This window comes from Pteropus vampyrus, unplaced genomic scaffold (genome assembly GCF_000151845.1).
Source record: "Pteropus vampyrus isolate Shadow unplaced genomic scaffold, Pvam_2.0 Scaffold36, whole genome shotgun sequence".
Classification (NCBI taxonomy): domain Eukaryota; kingdom Metazoa; phylum Chordata; class Mammalia; order Chiroptera; family Pteropodidae; genus Pteropus; species Pteropus vampyrus.
This window is the reverse complement of record NW_011888817.1, coordinates 23919-51051: the sequence shown is the minus strand read 5'-3', so window position 1 is coordinate 51051 and position 27133 is coordinate 23919. Positions and strand designations below refer to the sequence as shown.

Genomic DNA, 27133 nt, shown 5'->3' with positions numbered 1-27133 from the left:
AAAAAAAATAAAAGCCTTGTAAAGAGAGGCCCTAAAGTGCCACAGCCGCAGTCCAGATGTGCACGTCTAAGTGTAACTGGCATTAAAGTCGCACATGCCTAAGCCCATTGGTATGTGTGCTCAGGGGGTTGTTGCACCTGTGCGTCCTGGAAGGAATTTCCACAGAATACCTGTCCCATGTCCACGGGCAGACTCTGAGACACGTTTCACAAATTGTGATAACAGCTGGTCTCAACACACAAACACAGGCTGTCGGGTTTCAGTGGCAGAGCTGGACCGGCCAGCACAAAGCCAAGCATTGATCTTTCTCCATTTTGTGCGGAGCCAGCCGCAGCCCCTGGAGCTGTAGGTAAGGGACTGTGCTCACAGAACCAGCAGGACCTTGCTTCATGGACAGTTCAGAACACGTGAACGTTAGGAGAAGGGAGAAGGTCTGCCCTTCTTAGCCAGAGAGGAAGACCCTTATGAAAACGAACAGCCACCAGCAGTTGCATCCCTGCCGTGTGCCAGACTCCGTAGCCAGGATTTGCAGGCCACTGTTTCCTGTGCCCTTCCGTGTGCATCCTTGAGGTGGTTTGACAGATGCACCGTGAAGGGAGGCGGGAACAGCAGTGTGAGAGAAGAGCCCACAGTTCCCAGCCCCTCGGTTGTGGCTGTCACCCTGCCTTCTGCAGCTGTCTGCGGGCTTTCCAGGAGCTGCGCCCATCAGGCGTCCACATCCTCCTGTTGGACAGGAGGTAGCTTAGCTTCTCAGCAGCGGCCAGTTTGGAGCCAATGGAAAAGGAATATTGTTGGTCTACACTGCAAGGAAGGAAGCCAGATTTTAGATGCCTCCCCAAACAAATTGGAGATTGCTCTTTTTTACTTGGGGTGGAATCGAGTCGTTACCACTTGGTAGCTAGGGATCGTATTTTCTTTTTTTAGCTGGAGGAAACAAAAAGGTATTGTTTGGGGGGTAGGACCTTAGCCACAGGTGGAATGGCTCTGCCTCTGGGTTTTAACCTCCCTGACCTTGCTGTAAAATTACTCATCAAGCATGGGAGTTTCTGTTTGAACGAGGGACCGTGTGACCTTGTTATTGTCGGTTGTGACCAAGTGCGTGTCGTGGTAAAGTGTCCTTCATGACCATTTATCACAGGTCTTATACTGCTGTTTAGTGAGATCTTACAAGCAGAACAAACCACATACATCACGGAAGGACATAGAGTAGGGAACGTAATCCCGTGGAGTCTTACAGCTTTGGTCTTTTAAGGGCGGACGTTCCTAGCTTGGCACAGGATAATAGAGAGATTCCACTTGTTTTAATTGCACTGACATTTAAATTTTTAGTTTGAATTCTTCGTTTGGCATTTCAATCAAGCCCACCTCCGATATCTCCCTCATACACCCTAGCAAGTCCCTTCTTCTCCAGTAGGAATTGAGGCTGTGGTCACTTCCCATCTTTGTACTGTCCTCCAACCTGAAACAAGTGTTCGGACCATAGCCGTCCTTCCAAGATGGCTGTCACCTTCCCCACAGAAGCATTACTCCAGGCTTCCGTACTCTTTCTAGAAAGTCTTAGAATCTTGAAGTTCAGAGAGTTGTTCCACACAAAAGATATATTGAAATGGCGAAGCTCTGTTTGTGAGAATTAAAGCAGATTTGAGTGGAAAGTGATATTCTCCGGTCCAGGATAGCAAGTTCTTATAGGACATGGGAGACAATGTCACGACAACACCTAAGAAAAAAATAATTTTACTTGAGATGACTGCAAGCTCAGTATATGTCGATATGAGTGAGGCGTGCTGTCGGGAAAGCTAATTTAGTCTGCATTCCTTGATGGAGTGGCAGTCTCTACTCCAAGATGTGCTGGTCTCTACACTGGCTTATTCATAGTCAGGGCATTGATTTCTGTTGTCATATAACCAAAGGAACTTAAAATCATGTCTTGTGAGGAATAATATGACAGGAAGGCCAGAGAAAAGAAATCGGGGGGTCATGTAAGCCATCTGTAGATATTTAAAAGGACTACATGAGGAACGTGCATTAAGTTCTGGTTTTGTATGTTCCCAAAGGCAGTAGGTAGAAGTTCTCACTCAGGTCCAACAAGAACTATTTGAATTGTTCAAAACAGAAGTGTTTGTCCTGGGAATGTGGTGAGTTCCCTGTCCCTGGAGGCATGTAAGCAGTTTTGACCCAGCTTGATTAAGCTGTTAGACATCTGCGCTGTGGTGCCCAGTCTGCCTCATACGGCCCTGATGCAGCCACCAAATCCTGGACGGTCAGAGCTGGGAGAGACCCTAGTGAGCCCCTGACCCAGCTCTTTCACTTTGCAAATGAGAAAATGGCCTTTGGCACCACACTGGTGCCAGATAAACACGTTCCTTTCCTTCTTGCTTTTATTTAATGAAGCGACTGCAAAGTAAAACCCTCACACTCCAGCATCTAGGGGGCTTCCCTTATGATGTTCCTTGACTTGTCCGAGTTTGGGGGTATCTGCCTGTACCTCTGCATTGCAGATGTCTTTGCATTTGTAGAGGTCCAAGCCTCCTGGCCAGCCCCGTGAGGGCGGCTCAGTCCGTTTGTGGCTAAAAGATCATGTCTGAGTGAACTCAAGAAAGGCCTGCTCCCAGCAGGTCTCTCCTGGCGTTAGTTCTTTTGTGGAGGGTCATGGCCTGTGTGACTCATTACCTTTTGGTGGCCTCTGTTTTAGAAGCACAAATCCGGCTATTCTCCCAGGAGACGATTTGAAAAAGAGAACTAAAGACCAATTTCAAAGTCCATTCCGGCCCATCTTTCCTGTTGCATTTGCAGCCCAGCGTTGGCCAGGACTGGGAATTGGTGAATTCATAGCTACAGCTCAGATTCCCGAAACAAGTTTCCATCTTAAGTCTCCTCGCATTCCTCGGCCTCAAACACGCCATAAAGCTTTTGGAGCTGAAGTATTTTCTTTTCTTCTTTCTTTTGTGAAGTAGGTCATTTTGAGTGTGAAGTATTATGTTTTCTCCTTTTTTTCTCCTTGCCCCCAGAAGTCCTGTGGTTGAAGAGTAATGGACGTAGAATCTGTACACGTGACTATGACATGTATTCAAGTGGAAGAGTGGCTTTCAGGGGGAAATGACACAGAACTCTGAGAAGAGAATTACTGACACATGAGGCTTTTAGTTTGATCCAGGTTCAGGGATCTGACTGGTGACAGAGAATAAATTCGACCAGATGCTTAATTGTAATTGGGTGTGCTGATAAATAGCCCCACCGGAGAGACTTGCCTTTTGCCCCAGGCTCATCCAGCGCACAGGTGACCCTGGTGGCCTGATCCTTTGGAGTTTATGACACCTGTATCTGCCTGTAGTAAATAACATACTATTTTTCCAGTGGTGGGACTTAACAGAGCCAACCCAGGGTGGCCCCATCTCCTCAGCCCCAACTGTCGGAATTCTCTGCAGTCCATTTGCCTTAGGAAATGTTAATGTTTACTGGGCAGGTCTTGAAAGCCACCAAGACTGTTTGTAGAACCAGTATCATTCAGTTGAAGGAGCTCTTTCTCTGGAGGACCCCAGCGCAGAGTTTTACTCCTTGTTTGTGGGTCGTTCTGTCGTCTCCCCGACTCCTGACATTCCTGGAGCTTTTGGAGGCCCCACCACTTCATGGTTTAACTTTTTCCAGGGTGGCTTCTCCACAGTCTTTCCTCAAATTGTCCCTGTGTGGTCAGGCTGTAACGGATCATTTATCCTCTTTACAGCGTGTGTGCATTTCAGGCCCAAGAAAAGCCCTCGCTTTCATCTTTAAGCCTCCACATTTCAAAGATGTTCTCTGAGCTGCCCGCTTGGTCAGAGGCCACTGCAGGAAGAGAGCCTTCCCTCTTGAGCCCGAGTGAGCTGAGCCTGTCCACCTCCCTCTCTCCTTGGAGAGCTGGAGATTTTGAAATGACGGAGCGCGGGCAGGGCGGGCCTAATCGCTCCGTAGCCGGCTCTGAGCACCGGGCTGCATTTGATCGTTTATTCACACGGACGTGCAAGGCTCAAGAGCAAGTTGCTGGCGATGGTAGAGCCACCTTATTGAAATAGCATGTTAGCATTTAAACAATATTAATACTATTTGACTCATTAAATATACAAAGGCCAGTTAAAGTGCTTCCATGTGTGTGCTGTTAGTTCTGGCGGGCAACTCCTCAGATGGCTTTATGTGGTTTCAGACAACATTTTAGCACATTCTTAAAATACCCACAAAAGCCTTTATGTAAGAACTCATAAATGTGAACCACATAAAAATTATTTTTTTTCCTGTGTCATGTCATTATGATCAAAGTACAGTAGGTAAGAATAAATTTTAAAAAACTTGTTGAGGTCCTTCTTTAATTAATGCTTCACGCGCAGAGCAAAGCCATAAACCATGTAATGGGGGGCTGTCTGTATGCCCCACAGTCACCTCGTCACCGACCGGGCACGCAGCGGTCCTGACAGCGCTTGTCGGAGAGGCTGGTCTTTCTGGGAGATTCCGAAACGGCCCTTTCTGATCCCTCGGTCCTCTGCTCCCTTTGTCTTGGAATCTCGGGTTGAGACTTGCAGCCGCTCGAGTCCCTGGAGATCCCTTTGGGTGGATGGAATGCAAGTCCGTTCCTGAATTGTTGTGTTGGGGCCATACCTGTGGAGCTGGGTTTCAGCACGTCCGTGCGCCCCACCTCAGCAGGGAACGCCCGGCTGGAAGAGGGAACAGAGTCGCAGTGAGGTCCACAGCATCACCGCTGACTCTGCTGCTGCCATTTCTTTATTAAAAGTCAAATTGACTGTAAATTAGGATACTACCCAATGGAATACTATCCCAGCTATTAAAAACAATTACGGAGATCACGTGGCTGCATGGAAAAGTGTGAAACGATTCTACGCCAAGTGAGAAAAGCCGAACTCAACACAGTGCCATTGCTGTGCTTACAGTTACATAAAAATTATGCATCTGGACAAAGACTGGATGGGAATTTGGAAAAATCAGGTTTATAGGATAAGTCGATATGTGGTGCTGTGGGCTCATTTTTAAATTTCCTTTTTTTAATAATGTTCTTGCAATAAATTTTTTAATTTGGGGGAACAGTAACCCACGTGGAGGTCAGAATCGAGGTTTGCATTTTTGCCTCCTTTGTGTCCAGTGTTTTGAAGCTTTGGGCCTGGTAAGTGTGGCCCACAGGGAAGCTGAGCAAGCCAGGGAGAAGCTGCCCGGATGGGCGCCGGGCCACGGGTGGGACGTTGGGGTGGAAACGGCTGGTTACACCTTATAAAACATTCATGCTGCTGTTTTATTTTTCTGGAAGAAAACAAATCTAATGGATAGGACTGAGGGGGATCAACTGTAGGCCACCTGGCTCTTTCGAACTGGTCACTGGGTGGTGTCGACAGGGGCTGTCAGGCCACCAGGATCTCGCCTGGTTCCCTTCCAGGGCGGCCTGATCCGTGCGTTCCTGCAGCGCACTGGGCGGTAAGCCTTCTACAGGGACACTGCTGCCCTGATTTGGGATGGCACAGAGGATTGGGGCCGCAAGCTGTGAGGGGCGGAAGCATGAAAATGCCCGCTGGGCTTCAAGCCTTCATTTCAGGATGGCCAACGGAAGGAAGGAATTACCGGGCCATCCTTTATGCCAGCACAGGAAAGCCAGGTTTTTAAAGTTGTTTTTTCCCCCTTTGATGTGAGGCTGCTCTCTCTACAGACTGAAAGGGAAAACCGAGTGGGAGAACCCAGCCATCTGTCCCCAGCAGGACGGGTGTTCACAGGTCTGCTGTGGGCTTCTGCTCCCTCAGTGGTGTTGGGGTGCCTCCTAGTGAACTTGCGAGCCACCAGAATCCAGGATAACAAGGCTGGAAAGGCACCTGGACCCCTGCTGTGAACTCACCTGAGCCCTGCAAGGGTTCCAGTCTAGACGTGACCGATGCATCTCCACATGTCCCCGGAGCATTCCAGCATGGCCCATGTGTGCCCAGCTCCCTGCAGAGCTTGTCCAGAGCAAGATGGGGCCTTAGGTCCTAGACCAAAATGCTTATCTGTTCCCCTCCCCTGTTCCAGGGAGGATGTTTTTGTGTGTGTGGAAGGGGGTGGGGAGGGGATTTGAAAAGAGATTTGGAACAAGAGAAAGGAGCTTCCTGCGTGCCCACTTCAGCCGATTTCCTGGAGGTCAGCTGTGACGGCACTGAGCTCTGGGCCCCCACAGGTTGTGTGTGTGTGTGTACGCGTGTTCGCTCGTGCTTTCCCCATCACGGTGCCACTCCGCGTTGCACTTGTCTGGCGCCAGACCCCTCCGCATTCTCCATGTGACCGACATTTAGCCCTGGGGCCGGCATCGTAGCCCTGTGGGCCTGCCCTCAGCCACCTCCCAGGCTTCGTACCAGCAGGGCATAGTTGTGAATTTCATTTGACAGCTTAATCACAGTGGAAGGTGCAGGGATGGAGCCGCGGGGACAGGATGCAGTGGTGACAGCAGCGGGCCCCAGTCTGCTGGAGGAATCCTAGCTGGATGGGGTGAGGGTCGGGAATTAGAGCAGGAGGATAATCGAGCCGCCTGCCCGACAGCTCACAGGCGGAAGGCTGTCGTTCATTCGTGAGGAGGGGCCGCTTCCTTGGGTTGATTGTCCCTCAGTTACACTCTGGTGTATACTGACCTTTACACAAAAACTTTTTAGTTTAAGAAAAATTAATTTTTAGTTTGAAGTAGTTTCAGATTTACAGTAAAATTAGCAAAAAAAAAAAGTACAAGTAATTCTCATATTTCTTCACCCACATTCTCTAAATATTAACATTTCCCATGTATAATTTTATTATATACTAGTTTTATTGAGCTATAATTCAGACATGTTTACTTTTAGTACTTGTTTTTGTTCTTAAAATTAATAATCTTTAGTCTTAAAATTAATAATAATCTTTAATCAGATATCTACTTTCCTGTGTTGTTTTTGTCTCTACAGTGCTAAGGACAGTTCACACATTTGGTATCTGGTGGTCCTTCCTCAATAGTTTTTGGGTGGATAAACACAGGAACGGAGGGGCAGGGCTGGGACCCACGCCCACGATCACCACAGCGTGCTGCCTGCCTGCTGTGCTCATCTGAGGTCACACTCCTAGCGGGTCCCAGAGTGTGTCTGCACCGTTGAGCAGAGGTTAATTGGGGTCAGAGAGGCCACAGGCTTTCTGGTAAAGAATGTGCTCGCTGCCACCAGGCAAGATTTTTCCAGTTTCCGTTGATGATCAGCCGACTCGGAAGCACTGTGTGCACGTTAGCTGCTTTCTGAGCTCCTCGGACCTGTGCTCACGGCGTCCTGACTCCATCACCGCTGTTGGCTTGGGTCTCTTGGATTTGGGAGCCTAGCCTGATTTCCTTTTCCTCTTGCATTTGATCTTAATTAGGAATTTTCTCATATTGGCCCAGGCCTGAGGAGGAAGCTCCATCCCAAGCTTAGCCCTTCATTCCTGGAGATTGGGTTGCAGCAAGCTGCTCTGGAAGACCACAGAAGCCCTGGTGTGCCCGGGCTCTGGAGAGTTCTTAGCTCCTGTTCAGAATAGCTATTGCAAAAGATAGAGATATCGGACAGTCACGATGACTCAGTGGTAATGACCCCCACTGAGTGTTATACATCAGACACTTTGCTGGATCCTTCATCTGGGAGGAACCTGGAGCTTGGAGAGGTTCGATAAATTTGCCAAAGACCACAAAGCTAGAGTGTGTGGCAGAGCTCAGCTCGGATTTCATCATGAGGACTCCTAAGTCATGTTCTTTCTGTGACCCCCCCCCCAAAGGATGCTGTACCCCCACTCCTGACCAGTGGAGATTCAGGACACATGCCAGAATCAACCCTGGGACCATTGCAGGGAAGGTCCTTAATCCCACATGGACACTTAGGCAATCTTTGCCCAGTGATAGCCCCTGGGACCTTGGCTGATAGTCTGTGCTTTGACAGGTTTAATGGTCTAATGAGCTCGCGGGCCTGTTTCCTGCAGGTATTTTGAAGGCGGCGTCTCATCTGTCTACCTCTGGGATCTGGATCATGGCTTTGCCGGAGTGATCCTCATAAAGAAGGCTGGAGATGGATCAAAGAAAATCAAAGGCTGCTGGGATTCCATCCACGTGGTGGAAGTGCAGGTACAGCTCCCCAGCAACTGGCAGCCCAGGGCCTCCGAGAGCAGGTGCCACACCAAACAGTGTAGCCTCCCTGCCCCTGCCCATCTTCTAGTAGATGCTTCTTGAAGTTGAAGTGGGGAGTGCTGTAATACATACATAAACCCACCCCTGTTAATTCCTAAAAATGCCCGAAGCCATTTGGCTAAAGATGAGTCAGGACTGCAGTAGTCATTCATGATAAACATCCCCAAAGAACCAATGATACACGATTGCAGATTCAGTCCCTTTGAAAACCAGTTGGGATTTTATAAGAAAGGTAATGTCATGGTGATGGCTAAGGAAGGGACATGTTAGAATGACCCTGAACTCGGGGGCCAGCTCAGCTTCTCCTCAGCTCAAGGTTGCACTCAAGGCTCTCATCTCTGTCTCATCCCCCAGGAGAAATCCAGTGGTCGCACCGCCCATTACAAGCTGACCTCCACAGTGATGCTCTGGCTGCAGACCAACAAATCCGGCTCTGGCACCATGAACCTCGGAGGCAGCCTCACGAGACAGGTAGAATTGCCGGGGCCCACAGGTGCCAGCCTCAGAAGTGACAATGTGGAGATGAGCGAGCAGTTGTCCCCACATGGGTGTCCTAGGGCAGCCCCGTGCCTGACGCAATCTCCCCACAGGCCTGCGGGTGATTCCTGAGGTTTGGTCATGGGAGGTTTCTTATTTGGGTCTGGGTGTTTATATTATAAGGTTCCTGTGATGTTTAGGACATAACACTGATAACATCTTAGAATGAATGAATTTCTCAGTTGTGACTTTTAGACCAAGTGTTAGGATTAGGACTCTTGGTTGCAAGTGACAGAAGTAAAACTCTGACTTAGCAGAAATGGAAACGAGTCAGTTCACATTACTGAGAAGTTCAGGCGTCTTTCAGCGTGGCTGGGCCCTTGTAGTCCAGGGGACAGAGCTCTTCTTTCAGAATAGGTTTACCATGCCCCAGAAATGTCTCGCTGGCCCAATTTGGGTTGCTGGTCCATCACAGGATCATCTCCTGAGGGTAGAGGGGAGGAAATAGTTTGGCCAGACTTGGCTCATGTGACTACCCGTGGTACTGTCGATGGAAAAGGCATGTTGCCGTCCTACAGTAAAATCTGGCTGCCTTTCACAATAGAGGGAGGGATGAGTGTGAGCAAGCAGCAGCCCCCCGGACGCTGAGAAGGTGCTTTCTGCAGGGATAGCTGATGGACATTAACCTGCAGGTGGGCTGGGCAGTCTGGAGGGTCAGCCCAGATGGTTGGCGACAGGCTGCTGGGGGACAGTAGCCAGGGTCTGCGAAAAGGAGAAAAAAGGCTGCGCTAACAGCCGAAAGGATACAGAAGAGGGAGCGCCTGCTTTAAGCATCTGCGTGGATCTGCCAGCCCCCCGTGCAGGTGCCTGGAAGTGGCCGGAAACTAACCGACGCTGTGGCAAGCCCGCTCTCTGCTCATCTCAGGTCCCCGCACAGCAGCGCTCCAAAAACAGAGCTGAACGACAGTCACCAGAATCCTCCAGTGTAGGCCCAAGCAGGTTGCTTGAGTCACAGGATCTTGACATTGGAAAAGTTTAGAAGTCACTCCCAACCTGACGAGACACCTCCTGCCACTTGAGAGACAGCCCATTCCATTTAGGTCAGCCTCCATAAAAAATGGCAACCGGAACAGAACCTGTTCTCCAGAATGGGGCCAGGATTGCCTTGGCTGGCACCTGACGAGCGTGCAGTTAAGTGGCCACCCCCTGGCACCCCCGCCCTCATCTCTTTTCCCATGAACCACTGAAGGTCTAGGGATTTCTCATTCTGTTCTTGTGCAGTAAATCTTTTTTTGTTAATGAGATTTTACATTTATCCTTCTGTTTTGTTTTTATCCACTCTGCCGTGACAGTTACATTGAGTCTCGGTTTCAGTCATCCAGGTGTTAACTGTTCCTTCTGGCTTTGTTACTTATACATTAAGATGACACTGTGTCTCATATTAATTAGCTCAAAGCCAAGTTCAGAGCCCTCTAGCATGGCTACCAGAGACTGTCTTAGACGGAGGCATCAGTCCAATAATCATCTTTCTGAGAGTGCTTTTCTTTACGGTGAACTTGTTTAGCCAGCTATAAATCCACTGTCTAAGTAGGGCTTCATATTTTCAAACAAATGCCCTTTGAGCTCTCTGTGGTTGAATGCCGCCTTCCATCTCCCAGTTGGCTTCCTGCTTTAGTAGGACCGGGTGACTTCAGGCTTAGCTGTGGTTTATTTTTCTTCACCCTCATCAGGGCTCACCCCATGTCCGTACCTCAGATTCTTTTGTGCTGTGAGAAGCGATGCTTTGCTCATTTTCCATCTCTGTGGTCATGAACAGCCCCATCAGGCAGGTCGCCTCTCCAAGAGCCTTTGTCTGCAACTCCAGGGCATCTGTGCCTTGCCACTCACAGCCTAGTAGTCCAGGACCAGCATCAGCTTCAGCATCACCAGAGAGCTTCTCAGAAATACAGAGATCTTGGGCCCTATCCACACCTACCAAATGGGAATCTAAATTTAACAAAGTTCTCCGGCTAACTTATGTGCACATTAGAATTTGACAAATGTCACTCTTTTGGGTTCTGTACCCAATTTCATCATGGGGAGGGTGGTGGTCCCCATAACACCAACAATTCTTCAGACCCCAGCAGGATGTCCTACAATTCAACTTAATTCTGACACTACATGAGGACAGCGTCAGATCCCACAGGTTAAGGGCGCGATTTGACAAGACTGCCCCGCAGCGGGGTCCCCCATCCCACTCACCTCCATCTCCCCCCACCCACATCTCAGACGCTAGTTGCAAATGTAGATTGTCACGTGTGCTTCTGATCGACCAGCTATAAATCAGAGGTTCCCACATATCCTTCCTTAGGTTCAGTTTATTTACTAGAGCGGCTCGCAGAGTTCAGAAAACCCATTTACTCACTGGATTAATGCTTTATTACAAAGGATATTAAACGATACAAATTGACAATCAGAGGTATAGGGTGTGGTCCCAAACAAAGGAGTGTCTGTCCTCGTGGAGTTTGGGGCTGGCATGGTGGCACTTGGAAGCATTCTTGTTTCCATCCTGGAAGCTCTCTGAACCCCAGCCTCTGCGGGTTTTTATGCAGGCTTCATTACATAGCCGCGGTTGATTAACTCATTGGCCACTGGTGATTGATTTAACCTCTAGCTCTTCTCCACTCCCTAGAACTCTATTCATTGTTGGTTCCCCTGACAACCAGCCCCCATTCTTAGGTGTTTTCCAAAAGTCACCTCATTGACATAAACCCAGTTGGTGGAGAGAGGCTTGTTATGAATAACAAGACATCCGTTTCACCCTTTATGGCTCCAGAGCTTTTGGGTTTTTGTTTGTTTTTTTGTTTTTTTTTTCCAGGAACTGAGGACAAGAGATCAAATATTATAACAAAAGATGCTCCCATTGCTCTTACTGCTCAGGAAATTTCAGTGGTTTTAGGGGGCCTGTGAGCCAGGACTGTGGATGAAAACCAAATGTGTAAGAAATATATTTTGGTCCTCTGAATGACCAAATATATATTTCTTGTAAATCACAATATCACAGCTACTCTGTACCTTCCTCTTGCCTGTCTTTTGCTTAGGTGTCATTAGCAACCCATCTCCAAGATGTCCCTTCCAGGTGGAGGTGTGTCTGAGTCAAACTGGGAGCTTGGACTGGAAGGTGCTGCCTTCCAGAGCAAACTTGTCATATCTTCTACTTCAGATGCTGCTTTAGGCATCTAAGCAGGTTTAGGACTCTTGTTTAAGGACCTTTGCCAGCCCCCTCCCAGGGGCAGGCCTTGTGCCAGTGCAGGGCAGCAGGGTGCTTTGCGTAAAGGGAAGAGAGTGCAGACTCAGTGGCACTTGGCCCAGAGAAGTCAATGTTGGCAGAAACACAGCACCCTGGAGAACCTCCTCGGAGGGAGCCACCTTCCGTCTTTGTGAAGGATTCCTTTTAACATCAAAAATTGATTTCAATAAGATTATATTTTTACTAGCCATTGATAGAAGTAGTATATGCCAGGAAGGATAAATTTAGTAACACTTAAGAGAATTTGTATTCTAGTCACAATAGCATCTTCATGCATTTGAAAAATTGTGGTGTGGGGCCAATGTGTTGCCAGCCAGCACGCCTCGGATGTGTATCTGAGCCTTCTTGCAAAACCTCCATTGCCTCTGCTGTGTCACAGGCCTGCAGCCACAGGGATCTTGGGGGCCCCCTGCTCTGGCCTCTGGGCAGGGCTGTCTCCATCCCTCCCAGAACCAAGGCTCAGGCTCCCTGGGGCAGAGCCCATCCTTTTGCATGGAAATGGGCCCTTGTCTTCCAGGAACCGTTGACCAGGGAGAGGGCTGCTGAACACCCCCACAGCCAGCTCTACCCGCCCTGCAGCCAAGCTCTACCATAGCCGGCCTCCCCCACACCCTGCCACCTGGGCAATGGTGGAAAATCCTAAATTTGTATCCGGAGACTGTTTCCTGCATCACTTACCGCTCTGAACTGTTTATAATTCCACCCGGTTTACAGTGACCTGGACAAATATTTAATCCTCAGCCTTCCTAATAGTTTAAATCAGAGCTGTCAGCCCATGGCCCGGGTCTGGTTCCGGCTTACCATAAGCAGCGCCTCCTGCCAAGCCAAACAGGCCTGATGAGTGGCTGTCCTCAGCACACCAGGCCCGGGCCACGGGCCTTGTTTGGATTGCCTTGTGCTCTTGGGCTTTAATGAGGAAATTCATGCTTCTGTCATCATCCTAACGGCCGGTCACATAACTCATCCGAGGTGCATTAAAGCTGGGGCAGGTTTCCAATGTAAGTAACTGTAACAGGAGGGGCAGGGACGTAGTGAGGGAGACAGGTCTAAGTTAATGATGCGCAGCTTCTGAGCAAACGGGAAATGAGGGCTGTGGGTTTAGCTGTGTGTCCCAGATGAGCCTTGGAGAGACGTCTGTGGTTGCTTTGAATGGGAGATGAAGGGGTTCCAGAAAAGTTGAGCAAATCAGTGCTAAAGAGTGAACATGCGTGCATGGGCTGTCTCTTTTGAACAGATTGTAAGCAAGATAGTTCTTCCCATTTAACAGATGAGGAAACTGAGGTTCAAGCTATTGTCATTTGCTCATGGTGATTTATCTAATCAGAGGCAGAGCCAGGATTTGAACCCAGATTTGTCTACCTTTAAAAAAAAAAAAAAAAAACCTATTTCCTACCACACTGTCTTTTGGTCTTAGTCTGTCCCCTGTGCCTGGCATTCAATAGATGCTAAGTAAACATTTGCACAGAAGTACATTGAGCAGTCAGGTCAGCATAGACAGCACAGTACCCAGTGTGCACACAGTGACAATCTGTTGGCAGCTCCTTCTCCAGTGACCAGTGTGGACAGCTGTAGTGGTCCCAGAAACAGGCACCACAAGTGAGGCCAGAGCTGTGGAGCCCCGTGGATGGGTCAGACCCCCTGGGAGTGCGCTCAGCATCACCCTTTGGGTGCCTCCTCCGTTGTGTTCTCCTGTAGGAAGGGAGCAGACCACGTGAGATGACACAGTCACCTCCAGAGGTAGTAGGAGGGTTTCAAGATTTTTAGGTAGTGGACTGATCTGATCACATTTATTTTTAAAACAAATGGTTCTGCCAGTGACACAAAGGGTGGATTGACAGAAGGAGGCTGTTAGAGTCATCCAGGACAGAGGTGAGTAGGGCCTGGATGGGGGCAGCCCCAAGAGGGCTGGAGGGGCCAAGCTGTGGTCAGTGAAGGAGCTTGTGTCAGCCTCAAGGCAAGAATTAATAAGGGCACAGGCAAGAGGAGTGGAGGAGGGACAGGATAGGAGACATTTTGGAATAGAGCAGTCAAAGCTTGGGGTGCTCCCTAGGTTGTGAGCAATGGGGGCCTGAGGAGTCTTCCTCACTTGAGTCCCTCCATTAAGCCATACTTGCAGTGACCTAGGCCTTGGCTCCTCTGGAAACTAGGCCTCATCGCGGTCACACACTTACTCTCGCTGCACGTGAGTCAGGGAGGAAGGCGCTGTCTCACCGGGCCCATGGTGCCAGGCCATCCTGGCCAGCGATCAGGAGTACTCCTCAGCAGGGGCTAGTGGGCCAGCACCCAGTTCTCCCAGCTCCATGTCCAGCGCACATAGGCCGGGCAGCCTATCGAATTACACGCCCCATCACCACCACCCCTGAGACATCCTGAATTACCCTTCTCTGGGCATGGCCCCCACACCCAATCTTACTGGGGGCTATGGCTTGGGCTTGATGGGGGTGCTCTCCTCAGGCTCCCGCCCCCTCCTCTCTCAATTTGGGTGGGCTGTGGGCGTGCAGGTGACTGGGTAGGAGCCCTGCTGGCACAGGCTTTCTTTAAATTATTGGTAAATGTAACAGTAGCTTCCTGCTTTCACACCTGGTCGTGACACACCCCAGAGAGAGGGCTCAGACCCAGTATCCCCCAGGCAGCACTCCCTCAGTGCCCTCACCCATCTCCTCTACTTTGGCTTTTCCTTCTACCACCCCCACCAAAAGATGTCCCTTGGGGATGTCGGCTGGAGAGCAAAGCAGATAAAGTGTTTCGGCAGATAACTGCAGCTGTGGGAGGAAGGGCGAGCAGCGGTCTTTGGGGAAACCATCACAGCCAGATGGTGCCACCCTCCCAGGAGAGGAAGGTGGAAGGTACCCTCTGGCGGACTGCCACCGGGCCCCACCGGAAGCCTGTGGAGCAAGCCAAGTACCAACCTGCCGAAAAGGAAGTTGCATTGAGAGGTCACTCGTGTGTGGCAGCCGGAGACGTGGGAAAGAGGCAAGACCATAAATCTCTGGAAGGAGATGCAAGGTTTCCAAACCGGGGACAGGCCGTGCAGATGTTCGTTTGATTTTTTTTCTTTTTTTCGGATCCTAAATATTTAGAAGCGAAGGTGGAATGTTTTGCCAAGTAGGGAGATTAGGCCGGTGATATGCAAGCCGAGCTCTCTCCCCACTCAGTGGTAGGCGCCCCATGATGTATCTTCAAGCACAAAACTCCAGCCAAGGCACCTGCCCAAGTGTCACCGCAGGGAAGCCTTTGCCTCGCATTTGGCGATTGGGCCACGTAGTAGGGTTTTAGCAGGTGGAGGGGAGCAGAGGGAGGCCGGGCCAGGCGGCGTGTTCTTTCTCACTGGGGGAGCGGGGGGGCGGGGAGCGCACAGCTATAGCTACAGCCGTGTTCCTTGTGTCCTGAGAGGTCGCCTGGGTTCAGGGTGGAGATCCTGCAGCAGTGCGTCTTCTCGAGTGGTGTGGTTTGGGTCGGATGACCTGGGGTGGAGTGACCCAGTGCCTGGCTGAGAAGGAAAGCTGCTGTGAGACTGCCTCCCCGCGGCCGTCTCACCACGAAGGTCAGGCAGGAGAAGAAGGGACCACAGATCCGAGGGGTTTGGGGTTTTGGGGGTGGGGCGGATGAGATAGGGATGGACACTGCTTACAATTTCCGAGCCTTGGATTGTGGTTTGTCTTTGATTTTTCTGGTAACGAAGGTGGATGAAGTTAAACAAAGAGATCTCATGGTGGAAACAGATTTAGGGATCATCCAGACCTTGGTTCAGATCCTAGCCTCGTCCCTTTCCAGCTGTGTGACCTGGACAGACCACTTTCCGTCCCTGAAACTCAGCATTTTCACCGTAGAGCTAATAATGCCTATTTGGAAAGATTGTCATAGAGTAGAAATACAGAACCATTTTGACACGTAGTTTATGCTCAATAACTAATAGCTATTACTGCAACTACCCCATATCTTATAAACAGAGATTTTTTCATCTTCTAGAGTATATATAGTTTTAGGCTCAATTCAAATTGTCCGAAACTGCGCAAGCCAAACCTTCCTTGAGAGGCTGTCTGACCACTGTCTTCTGGCTTGACAGCACATTAAGACTTGGCCTCTGGCCCGGCTCCTAGCCGAGCACAGCCTAGCAACCAGGAAGACGTGGCTGGCTCCTGCCCGAGAGCCAGGTCCGGAAGAGGCCTGGGAATGCAGCTGCCGTTCTGCCAGGCATCGTTCTGGGCGCTGTGCGGATATTAGCTCATTTAGTGTGAGGTAGGGGAAGGGAATTCAAGGCTTAGACAGGCCAAGGCCCTTACCCCTGGGCTGCAGAGTGGGGGTGGCTTCCTTCACGGCCCCACCCTCCGGGTTGTACTCCCTAGACGATGCTGTGTGGCAGTGGGAGGTGCTGTACACCCCTTCTGAGGAAACGAGCCTGCTTTCCAAATCCTTGCCTGTGTCCTTCTCACATCCCTGTACTTGATAGGGACAAGTGGGCCAGTCAGACTTTAGACTCGGTTGGAACCACTTTGCGGAACATCTGTGTGGCCACAGCACATAAAAATGTTTTCCCCTGGCAGCCACTCTCATAAGGATGTAATAATATATGCATTGCAAAAGTAGTTCTATTTTTGGTGGGTCAGCATTGCCAGCAGGCTGACCTTGACCAGGTGTGTGTGGAGGGAGTCGGCAGGGCTGTGAGCGGGGAGCTGACTTGTCCGTGTGTGCCAAGGCCTCTGCCCCAGCACCCCGCCCACCTTCTTCCTTGCCTCCCCTGGTCCCTGCTGGGCCTGTTCATTGGGTTCAGATTCCCTGCCACAAGCTTAGGGGGCCCCTTGTGTCCTCCTGGGGCGTTAGTCTGCTGGAGACCAAGTCTCTCGCTTTCCCCTCCCTCCACCCCTTCCCGCCTCTTCCCTTTGAGCATCCAGTGGCTTTTCCAGTGGCTTTTCCAGTGGCTTCAGCCTTTCCTCTCCAAGGGGTTGGATTGGTCATGTGAGTATGTGCCCTGATGACCCAGAGCCCTTGTCAACAGTCCTGGCCTCACTTTGGGCTCTTGGTGCTCGTTTAAAATGAGGCCCTCAGTGAGCTCCACTTGTCCAAGCACAGGGTTTCGCTAAAGCCAGATGAGGTTCCAGCAAACACCGAGGCTCTGCTCCGGGTGGGTGGTTTATTAGGCCTGAACTGGCAGGAAATAGCTATACTTTTAAGTTCATGGGCACTCTCACTTCTCCTGTTTTGCGGGGACCCTAGGAGTCTCTGTGAAGATTAGGACTCCCCAGGATCACTGGCCTGGGACCACTCGGCCTGGTTAGGGGACAGAGAGGCCGAGCATTATAGCATCTCTCTTCCTCTTTTCCATTTGACCCGTTCTCAGCAAAACAGTCTTGCTGGGACCAGACTTCTTTGTTCTGCAAAGGTTTGTCTCTTAACTATAGAAGAGACTTGCGAGGCCATAGGTTTCAGACTGTCACTCTACCCCTCTTGTAGCATCTTTGACAAGTGGCACCCCATTTCTCCTCAGACACCTCCACCGACCTGGGGCTCATTGCTCTGTCAGCAGATGCCTGTTACAGACAGCTCTATCATCTTGCGATGTTCCCTCACTGCCCTTGGCAGTGACATGAATTGGGTCTGCTCTCCCTGCTGGGATCTCCCGAGTCCCCCCACCCCCCAGCCTGAAGTATCCATGGTTCTTTCCCATTTCTTGGGGTCACAGTGTTCAGACCTTTTAAGCAGGCGAACTCTAGCTTGTACATGGCTCTCTTAAAATCCAGCGTCCCAGACTGAATCCAGCCCTACAGATGTGGCCAGGACAGAACAGAGGGACCATTGCCTTCCCAAGTGAGTCATGGAACCTTTCAGCTACAGGTTCTGCTCTGGCCACGAGTAATAGTTTGTTTATGTCCCTGAAGTTGCATGAAAGCTGTCGTGGTATCCATATCGCAGTCTTGTCAGGACTGAAATCATCTAAAAACCGCAAGTCTCTTCACAGGACTCATCCCCCATTTTGTAGTCAGTGAGATTAACGTTTGAGTCGAAGTATCTAGTTTACATTTGCCCAGGCGTATGTGATCAGCTTTCTGGGGCAGGAAGGCAGAGGCATTGGAGTCCAACAGTACTGGGATCTGGGCAGATCTTGACATCTTTAAGCTTCAGTATCCTTCAGTTTAAAGTAGGTTTTTGTGAAGGCTAAATGGGCTTAGCTGACTGCCACGTGGGACGCACTCCGTGCTTGGTAGCTGCCGTGTTCAGTGGCTGACCCACGCATGTTTCTGCGTTCCGTAGTGATTCTTTTGATCATCTCGACCCTTGATGCTGTTGGTAGAGCAAACAGGTTGGCCCCCGGGCCAGGTAGAGTATCCTGCAGGATGCCGCGGAGGCTCCATCTGAGTGGCCATCGTCCAGCCCCACACCTTAGCCACAGCCACAGAATAGTCGATGGGAACCTGCCTAAGTGCTGTGATCTTGTTAGAGAAGCTCTCTGTGCTTCCAGCCCAGCATCCCCACCAAAACAGGAAGTCAGAGACTCCCAGGGCAGAACTTATTCATAGCGAGCCCATGCTGGCTCCTGCAGATAGCAGATTTTAAAATGTGCCAACAGATGATTTTTAACGGTCCCATCAAAAATTGTCTGGATCAGTGTCAAACTAGTGTTTAACTCCCAACTCTAATCTTCCTTCTTTGATGAAAGCAGGGTCGGCCTCTGTCTTCTGGTGTTCTGGCACCTCTGAAGTGTGTTGTAATTTTTTAAGGATCGCAATATCACAGAATCAGATTTGTCTGACCCTGGAAGAAAAGTAAAAATAGGTGAGAAGCAGCAGAGACATCTAACACACACCGACCACACACACCGCCGCCCACCCCGAGCATCTGCCCTGTTCTTCAGTTCTGACGATAGTTAGCCTCCCTGCCTTTTCTTTGCTTTTTTTTACCAGTCCGAATTTCTTTGGAGCTCTAGCCTTCCTGGCACTGTTCCTATGTTTTCATCCCGTCCCGATTACCTGTTTTAACCTCTCTGTTTTATTCCAACAGCAGAGGTAGTGATACCTGTTTTTATTTTCAATTTAGTAACAGTGAGTATTTATGTGCTTACCAGTTTGCTAGGCACCCTGTGAGGTATAAAAACCAGTAAGTCTCTCCTTAAGGAATTTAGAATCTTGCAAAGGAAATAAGCCTTAAACAGAGAGAGAAAGTGAGGAGACCTCAGTCGGTAGCGCTCACGTCGGGACCCTCCACTCCCTCTTCCCTCGCCGTCTCCCTTCCTTTTAGAAGCAGGTTTGATTATTTATTGGGCCAAAACTGACTCTGCCTGAGACTTGAATTGCTGGGTTCCACCTCCCCCAAAACCCCACTCCATGGTGTCCCTAGGATTCATATACTCTGTCACTCGGCCACCCCACAGCCTCACAGAGCAGAAAGAATGCAGGCTCTGGAATAAGAAAGGGTTTGATGCAGGTTCTGCCCTTACTGCCTGTGTGATCTTGGGCAAATCAGTTCATCCCTCTGAGCCTCCTGTTGCCCAGGGTTGTCGGTCCCTCCCTGCATGGCTGCCATTACAGGAAGTCAAGACACAGCAGCATCATGGCGCATTGGACATCCTATGTGGTACAAGCAGCCTGTGTCTGTGTGCAGCGGTATCAAGACAGACCGAGCACATTTTCTCGGGTTGGCCCTGGATGAGTCAGTGCCTGACAAGGGTGTCACCTTTGCCCTCCTTGCTGTGGGCTTGGTGGGGTGTCTGGTGCACCAAGGGCAGCAGCACAAGACTCTCCCCAGAGATGGGGATGCTAGGCTTCTGCTGGCTGGGCTGTTTATGACCTGAAACTTAAGTCATTTTGTGCTTAGGTCCCCCTACTGGGAAAGTGGCCTTGCACCTCCTGCAGCTGGCTCCAGAGCTGCCAGCAGGAATAACAGGTTCTTTGCAAACTGTAGAGGGGCCATGCTGTCAGCAGAGGCGGCCATTCTCAGGGAGCACCTGGCTCTCTCTGACTTGGAGGATTGTTTTTGTTTTTTTGCAGATGGAGAAAGATGAAACTGTGAGCGACTGCTCCCCACATATAGCCAATATCGGGCGCCTGGTAGAGGTGAGTGGGCCTTCTGGGCTCTGGTTCACTCCTGCGGCTGTGGTTTGCGTGCCCTTAAAGCCTGTTGGCGAGTTTCCTGTCCTCCCTTCTTTCTTCTAACTCTGTAGCAGCCAGTGGCGGATTTCTCCTGTTTTTCCCTGGCCTCGTGTTTTCCGAGCCCTCTAATCTGGCTTTGAGCAGGTTTCAGCTCTAACTGCACTCCCTCTACCACCTCCCAAACGCGTGTTCCCAGAAGGCTCTGCTCAGGAAGCCCTAAGTCTCCCCCAGTCCACTGGGTGCAAGTGGAGACCTGAGCTTGCAAATGACACAGGTCCCTGGACCACCAGTGGGCTCTGCGGCAACTTCGGTTGCTGCTTCTCCCCTTCACACTGCTCAGAAGGAGGAGAGGTACTCTCCAGTGTCAGACATGTTCACAAAACCGGTGGAAGGCTGAGGTGATGTGGTTTAGACCAGCTCCTAGTAATGGTCAGCCTTGGCCGCCAGTACCTGGGTATTGGCTTCCTGTGTGCCTGTGGACGGGAAAGCAAGCAGAGCGCAAATCATAGGTGGGGTCTTGGCCTCCAGGGCCTCGCTCACCCGGCTTTGGCGCAGTCACATACCTCCTCCCTGTGGTCACAGCGGGGACTGCAGGGGTGAGCTGGTGGGAGGGTGGTGGGCCTCAGGACTCCCGACTATTTGCCATCTTGTCTGACTGACCTCCCTTCCCAGGACATGGAAAACAAAATCAGAAGTACGCTGAATGAGATCTACTTCGGAAAAACAAAGGACATCGTCAATGGGCTGAGGTAATGCATCCAAAGTGCAAGCTTTGGGAACCCAAAGGGCGCGGGTTTAAATCGTAGGTCTCTTGCTTCAAAACCGTTGTCTTGGGCCCCAGCGTTTTCATTTGTAAACTGGAGCTAAAGTACCCACTTTATAGGATTGTTATGCGGATTTTGAAAGGTAAAGCACCTTGTACATGGTTTGCACTCTTGATAGATATCGGTGTCAACCTCCACGATTTTTGTCATCTGGAGGATGTTACCTTAACAGCCATCGAAGCCCTTGTCCCTAAAGTCAGCTGCCTATTGGCCCCCAGGGGTCAGTCCCATCTAAAAAACCTGCCCAGCTCCTTTGGCTGTGAGATCTGAGGGGACCTCCAAACAGACCCTAAGACACGTGAGGGAGTGCAGACCGCCAGGCTGCCTGGCTGCCTCTGGTCGGCTGGGCGTCAGGGCAGAGTGTGTTCTACAGAAAGAGCCCCTTCACTCTGCTGTTTCCTGGAGGGGGCCCCAGCCCTCGCTACTCTGATGTCCTGTGCCAGGGCTCTGTTGGCCGTGGCCAGGGTCCTGAGCTGCCCCTCTCGCTCACCCCAGGCCCTCAGTTCTGAGGCTGAGACAGGCTCTCCAGGTCCCCAAGGTCTGCGATGGTAGAGCAGGATGCCAGGATCTTATACACACTGCCACCCTGAACTGCGTGACCGTGGACGAGTCACTTATCTCAGAGGCCGTGTCGGGTCAGGGAGGCAGGGCCGCTGCAGGCATCAGATGAGATAGAGTCTGTGGTCTGCAGCCTGACACGCCATGTGAGCCCACGGGCGCAGGCTCCCCGTTGGCTTCCAGCCCTCCGGTCCCCCATTCCGGGTACAAGTCTCTCTCTTCGGGACAGAAGGGAAGCCGCTCTGGGGGCTGCCCTAGCTTATGACTCTTTCAATCACAGATTTTTAGTCTCTTCATACAGTTTTGAAATAGAATTCCCCTTTGGACCCTCACCTTCCTTGTCCCCACCCTGCCTCTGGGGGTCTTGGTCTGGCTCCTGGTGGGTTTACTCTCCCCCTCAGGCAACATTGCTGTACTCTGGCTGTCGAGCCTATGGCCTCCTAAGTCATCTGTGCCCAGAGCTTCCTGCCCTGGGGCCACCGCCCCATCGTAGCAAACACACCCTCCCAACCCGGGCATTGGCCCAGAAAACAGACGCGGAGCCCGTGGGGGGTGGTTGTGAGCCCCTGGACACCGCGACCACTGCCAGCGCAGAGCTCAGTGCTGCAGCCTCCGCACTGCGGCCCAGAGTGGCCATGGCCTAGACGACGGTCGCCTTCTGCCCTGCGTGTTCCCCAGCGTCTCCTCCCAGCTGTCCCCCGCCCTCACGCTCCGAGCCCGGGGTTGTCCTCTCCTCCATCCGCGCTCATCTCTGACGCTCTCTGTAGATCTGTTGACGTTATCCCTGACAACCCCAAGTTTCAGCAGTTGCAGAGGGAGCTTTCCCAAGTGCTGACCCAGCGCCAGATCCACATCCAGCCTGATAATTAGGCGGATCCAGGTACCCCGCCCGAGAGGCGTGAGCACCCTCCCCACTAAACAGGACTCACCAACCTGCCGAGACCCCGCCGGTCCGGCTGATGCCGCGTGGCCACTTAAACCACCACTAACCCCCGTGTCCGCTCACCGCCGTGAGCTGCCACATTAACGTGTAGACTCAGCGCCACGTAACAGGGACCCGTGCCGCGTGCGTGATGTGTGTGTGTGTTGCACTCTGGGCGGGTTTGGGTGTGGGGCAGATGGGTGGCTTTGGCTCTGGCTCCTGTAGAAGTCCAGTCGGGGGACCAGCTTTGCCTCCAGCAGAAGCTGCCTGTCTGCGCTGCTCTGATGGCCGCAGGGCCAGGGTCTGCGTCGTCTCCCGCTCGCTCACAAGCTTCGGAACAGCCTCCCAGAATCTCTGTGTGCAGCGGGTCCTCCCCAATTTTTCCACCAAGGATTCTAGAAGCTAAATTAGCCCCTTCTCGTGGGATGTTGGCTCTTTGGGGCTGGCTGACTTGAAAGGGGTATATCGCCACGTCCGAGGACGGAACACAGCGTAGGGGCTGCTGCAGTCCCCCAGGCCGGCCCGAGGCACCCAGACCGGCTGCTGCTGGAGCTGCCCAGACCAGCATAACCTCCCGCCCCTAACGAGCTGCAGCTGTCTTAAACGCCTTACACTGACGGAAAGGAAAACAGTCTTGCTTGTTGATAATGGCCGAGAACCATGAGTTGAGCTTGTGACAGATATGAAAACAGTCAGCATCTCCAGAGAGGAGGAGGGGTACTGGTTTGCACATGAGGCATTTGGAAACCCAGCCAGGCAGGGCGCAGAGCCAGGGCTTCGAGGCTTACCCCCGGGCCCAGGGACTGGACACCAGGGGTCCAACCCAGAAGGGGCTCGGGATGGGGCGGGGGGCGGCGTTTATGGAGCCAGGCGCAGCCACTCTTCTGCGTTCATGGGACTTGAGCAGGTCGGTCTGAGCTGTGTGCACCAACTTCAGGCCCAAGGCACTTGTCAGCCTCCTGCCTCATGCTGGGACCACCATGTATGCACCCTCCGGTGTTGAGGATGCACCCCTTTTTTTTGAGGTGTTTGATGCTAGTGCCATTTTCACCCCCGCCTCTCAGCTTTTAGAGTGCATGTAGAGTCTTCTGGATCCCTGGCCTTGGCCAGCCCTGTGGCTACCTGCTGGAGGCTTTCTTGGTAGTGGTGGGCAGCCTGGCACCCTGTCTGTCCAGGACAAGCTATCCTTCCCACAGTGAGTTAGTGCTCCCTCCAGACACTGGCTCGAGGTTGCTTGGCAGTGACCTCCCCAAGCTCTGTCCCCTGAGTAAGTGCCCTGCTTCCTGAACCTCCAGCCATTCCGAGCCTAACGTCTCTTAGCTGATCTAACTCTAGTTCTAACTCTGGAACTTGCTCCTTTGCGGGGGGTCGGGATCTGGTTTGCTTGGCTTCCCCCCAAAGAGCCAGCATCACCACAGGCCAGGAACCCTGCCAGCTGCTGCTTCGCCTGCCGCATCCTCTCGCCGGTCACGTTAACCTCCCATTGGGAGATTTTCCGGAATCCCGTGGCGGACCAGCTGAGATTTGGAGCCCGAGGGCCACCATGGCTGGGTCCAACCCTCCCTTTGGACTGCCACAGAGCCAGGGGTGATCCAGGGCCAATATTCAGGAATGTGTATATCAGCAACAGCAGCTACAGATGTTGTCATTTCTCATGGGCATTTCCCCAGATGTATATGGATTCTTTCAAAATCTTGTCTATTCCATTCTACTCTCTCCCCTTACTGAGGATACTGCCTGCGATTTTTCCAGGTTTCAGTAGCCAGAATTCACCTTGGGATGTTGTCGTTTCTCCTGGGTCCTGCTTCATCTCACTTCACCCATTTTCGGCATTCGGGGTTATTTTTTGATGCCTCCTTCCCATTCTTTTTCAGCGGTATCACACTTGAGGTTCCCGTGGGGCCTGCCGTCCACAGCATCCCTGAGAGGCAGGCTCCTGCCCTTTCTTTCCAGTGCTGCGAAACTATGGAAAGTTTAAAGATAGTTCAAGAACTTCTTGGTTAACCAACACTTTGAGTAAATTTGACAAAAGTAGGCTTTCGAGTCGTTGCCAGGGGCATTTCTCTGAGCCTCAGTTTCCTCATCTATAAATTGAGAATGGTACTAAGATTCCTCCAGGATGCCTGTGAGCGTTAAGTGAGAAATGTGTGTGAAAAGTGCCGTGTAAATTGTACAACCTCTACGAAGCTCCGTCGTTAGCTTTGTGGACGAGTGTTAGCATCCCCATGGATACACGACTTGACAGCAGGGACCCAGGGCCACTAACCTCAGTCCCAGGCTGAGGGGTTTTCTTGGCCGGGTTAACAGCTGATGGTGCCTTACAGCAGAAGCCTAAAAGTACTTGTCCTTCACGTGCTGCCCTGGCTGTGAACCGGTGTGCTCGGATGTCCAGGCGCGCTGGTTCTTAAACACTCGCTGAGTGGGGCGCCATCCACCTGCGCTGGTGCTGGGCAGGGGCTTAGTCGGGGGCGAAGCTTTATAGTGAGGGCCTCGTGACCCAGAGCCCCTGACCTCAGTCTGCAGCTGCTCTGAAACACTGAGGGTCTTTGGCCCATTGGGACCTGTACCCAGAGGAGTGGGTTAGGGTTCTGGCGGCTTCAGCCAAGTCACCCCCAGCCTGGCGCAGAGATGAGGATTTGTCCAGGTGGGCTGTGCGCCTCCCCAGTAGTGCCCGGGGAGGTGCCGAGGGTGTGGGCGTCAGGCTCTGTGCCCCCTCCGCGCCTGTCCGGCACTGCTCATGCTTCTGGAGAGGGTCAGTGCTGCCCACCTGTGACCCAGACCCTCGCCCCAGGAGGTGGCGCTCACGAGCAGCGTGTCAGAGCCAGGCACCAGCGCAGCGGGCCCCCGGCCCCTCAGAGCCACACTTCTTCCCGTTCAGCCTAGTGCTAACAGTTCTTTTCCTCCCTGGCAGGTCTGTGCAGACTTTTGCAGACAAATCAAAACAAGAAGCTCTTAAGAATGACCTGGTGGAGGCTTTGAAGAGAAAGCAGCAGTGTTAAACCTCCTGCTTCACGCTAACCGGACATGCCACGCACTCATTAGATCCCTTTCTTAGAAAACTCGTTTCTGCTCCCGTCCCTGTCCCTCCCCTCCCTGACGGGTCACACAGACAGCTTGCTTCATCGACTTGCACAGCGCCATCTCTCCCTGAGAATAAAGCCGCTAAACACCCTTCTCCGTCTCCAAGGCCTGCTTCCCACCACGTTTTGCTATCAAAACTCAATGTTTCCATAGAGACCATGTGTGTTTTGTTTGCTCCAGCCCCCTGGGTCCCCTACCACCACCCATTTATAGGCATAAAATACACTGTCTGTCTGCCTTGCCTCCCTTCCCCTCCCACCTTTTTGTTACATTGGTGTAAAAAATGTAAAACAAAAAAATTTTATGAAATAACTGGTGTGTGAAAGATAGAAAACTGGAAATCAGATTCCACGTGTGTTTGGGAGTTGCTTGGGGTTGGGGTGGGGGGGCAGGGGACAGTTCTGGGAGAAAGGAGAGGTGGCCCTCAGCACTGTCCTACACAGACTGGACCCTGTCCCACAGAGACCACGTTGTGGGGTGCGAGGGTGGGGCCTGCGGACCGTTCTGCTCTTCTGGCCAGGTGCTTTTCTGTCAATTTTTATGGAATGCAAAAGGAGTTTTTTGTTTTATTTTGTTTTTTTGTAAAGCTTAAAAAAAATCTACATCTTATACTTGAGCTTCCATACTTAAAAAAAAAAAAGAAAAAAAAACGAAAAAAAAAATAAAAAGAAACTGGGACGCAGTTAGCACTGGCCTTGTGTTTTTTCTTGCCTGCCTCACTTTCCAAGCGTGTGTGGCTTTGGTCTCAGGGCTGATCCCAGGTGGAGACGTACAACAGGCCTCGGCAGGGTGTCGGGCAGAGGAAGTGTGGGACTTTTCATGGAGTGAGAAGAACGGGCCTTTGCAGAGCCCCAGAGCTGCTTCTCTTGGCCCCCTACTCCATGCAGACTCCAGCCCCACGCGCCGTGAAACACTGGGGCCACTTAACAAACCAGGTGTGATGCGGTGGGAGGTCCCCAGGCCTTTCATCTCTGCTTCTCCTCACCCTTTCCCCTGGTTTCTGTTCATCTTAGCAAACACCCACTGTCTGCAGGTATGTCTGCACACGCACCTAACGCCATCATCCTTCACCACGGCCCTTCGCCATGTGAGGGAACCGAGGGCCTCGCAGAGCTGCAGAGTCCATGCTCTCCTGGCTGACACCTGGGTGGCTGTGTGGCCGGCCAGTAGGGCCCACACCCTGGCTACTAGCCCTTCCAGGTTGAGGTGCCTGGATCCTTGGCACCCCTGAGCGTGGCTCCTTGGTCTTAGGTTCTCTTTGCTTGTCTGATGGAAAAGTTCCCAAATGAGGCACCTCTTTATTGAGTGCAAAGTACCATAGGAACAAACCACTGCACTCAGAGCCAGGTGAAGAAGAGGACATTTGGAGAGAATGGAGGTTCTCGCTGTCACTCTACACTCCCCAGCTGTGGGACTCGGTGGGACAGACTTAGAGACTTCTTATGTGGACAATAGGGCAGCTACAGATGTTGTCATTTCTCATGGGCATTTCCCCAGATGTATATGGATTCTTTCAAAATCTTGTCTATTCCATTCTACTCTCTCCCCTTTCTGAGGATACTGCCTGCGGTTTTTCCAGGTTTCAGTAGCCAGAATTCACCTTGGGATGTTGTCGTTTCTCCTGGGTCCTGCTTCATCTCACTTCACCCATTTTCGGCATTCGGGGTTATTTTTTGATGCCTCCTTCCCATTCTTTTTCAGCGGTATCACACTTGAGGTTCCCGTGGGGCCTGCCGT

The 27133-nt window shown here is 51.6% G+C and overlaps 1 protein-coding gene across 1 annotated transcript in view; it reads left to right on the top strand.

Annotated features, from left to right (window-relative positions):
- The window catches only part of CAPZB (capping actin protein of muscle Z-line beta subunit), a 71908-nt gene extending 45983 nt beyond the window's left edge, over positions 1-25925 (top strand). The window contains exons 4-8 of the mRNA XM_011357498.2: positions 7957-8098; positions 8516-8632; positions 19910-19975; positions 20684-20760; positions 25227-25925. Coding sequence (XP_011355800.1) covers positions 7957-8098; positions 8516-8632; positions 19910-19975; positions 20684-20760; positions 25227-25314 — 490 coding nt within the window. The 3' untranslated portion in view covers positions 25315-25925. The remainder of the gene's footprint in view (positions 1-7956; positions 8099-8515; positions 8633-19909; positions 19976-20683; positions 20761-25226) is intronic.
- Positions 25926-27133: the final 1208 nt, after the last annotated feature.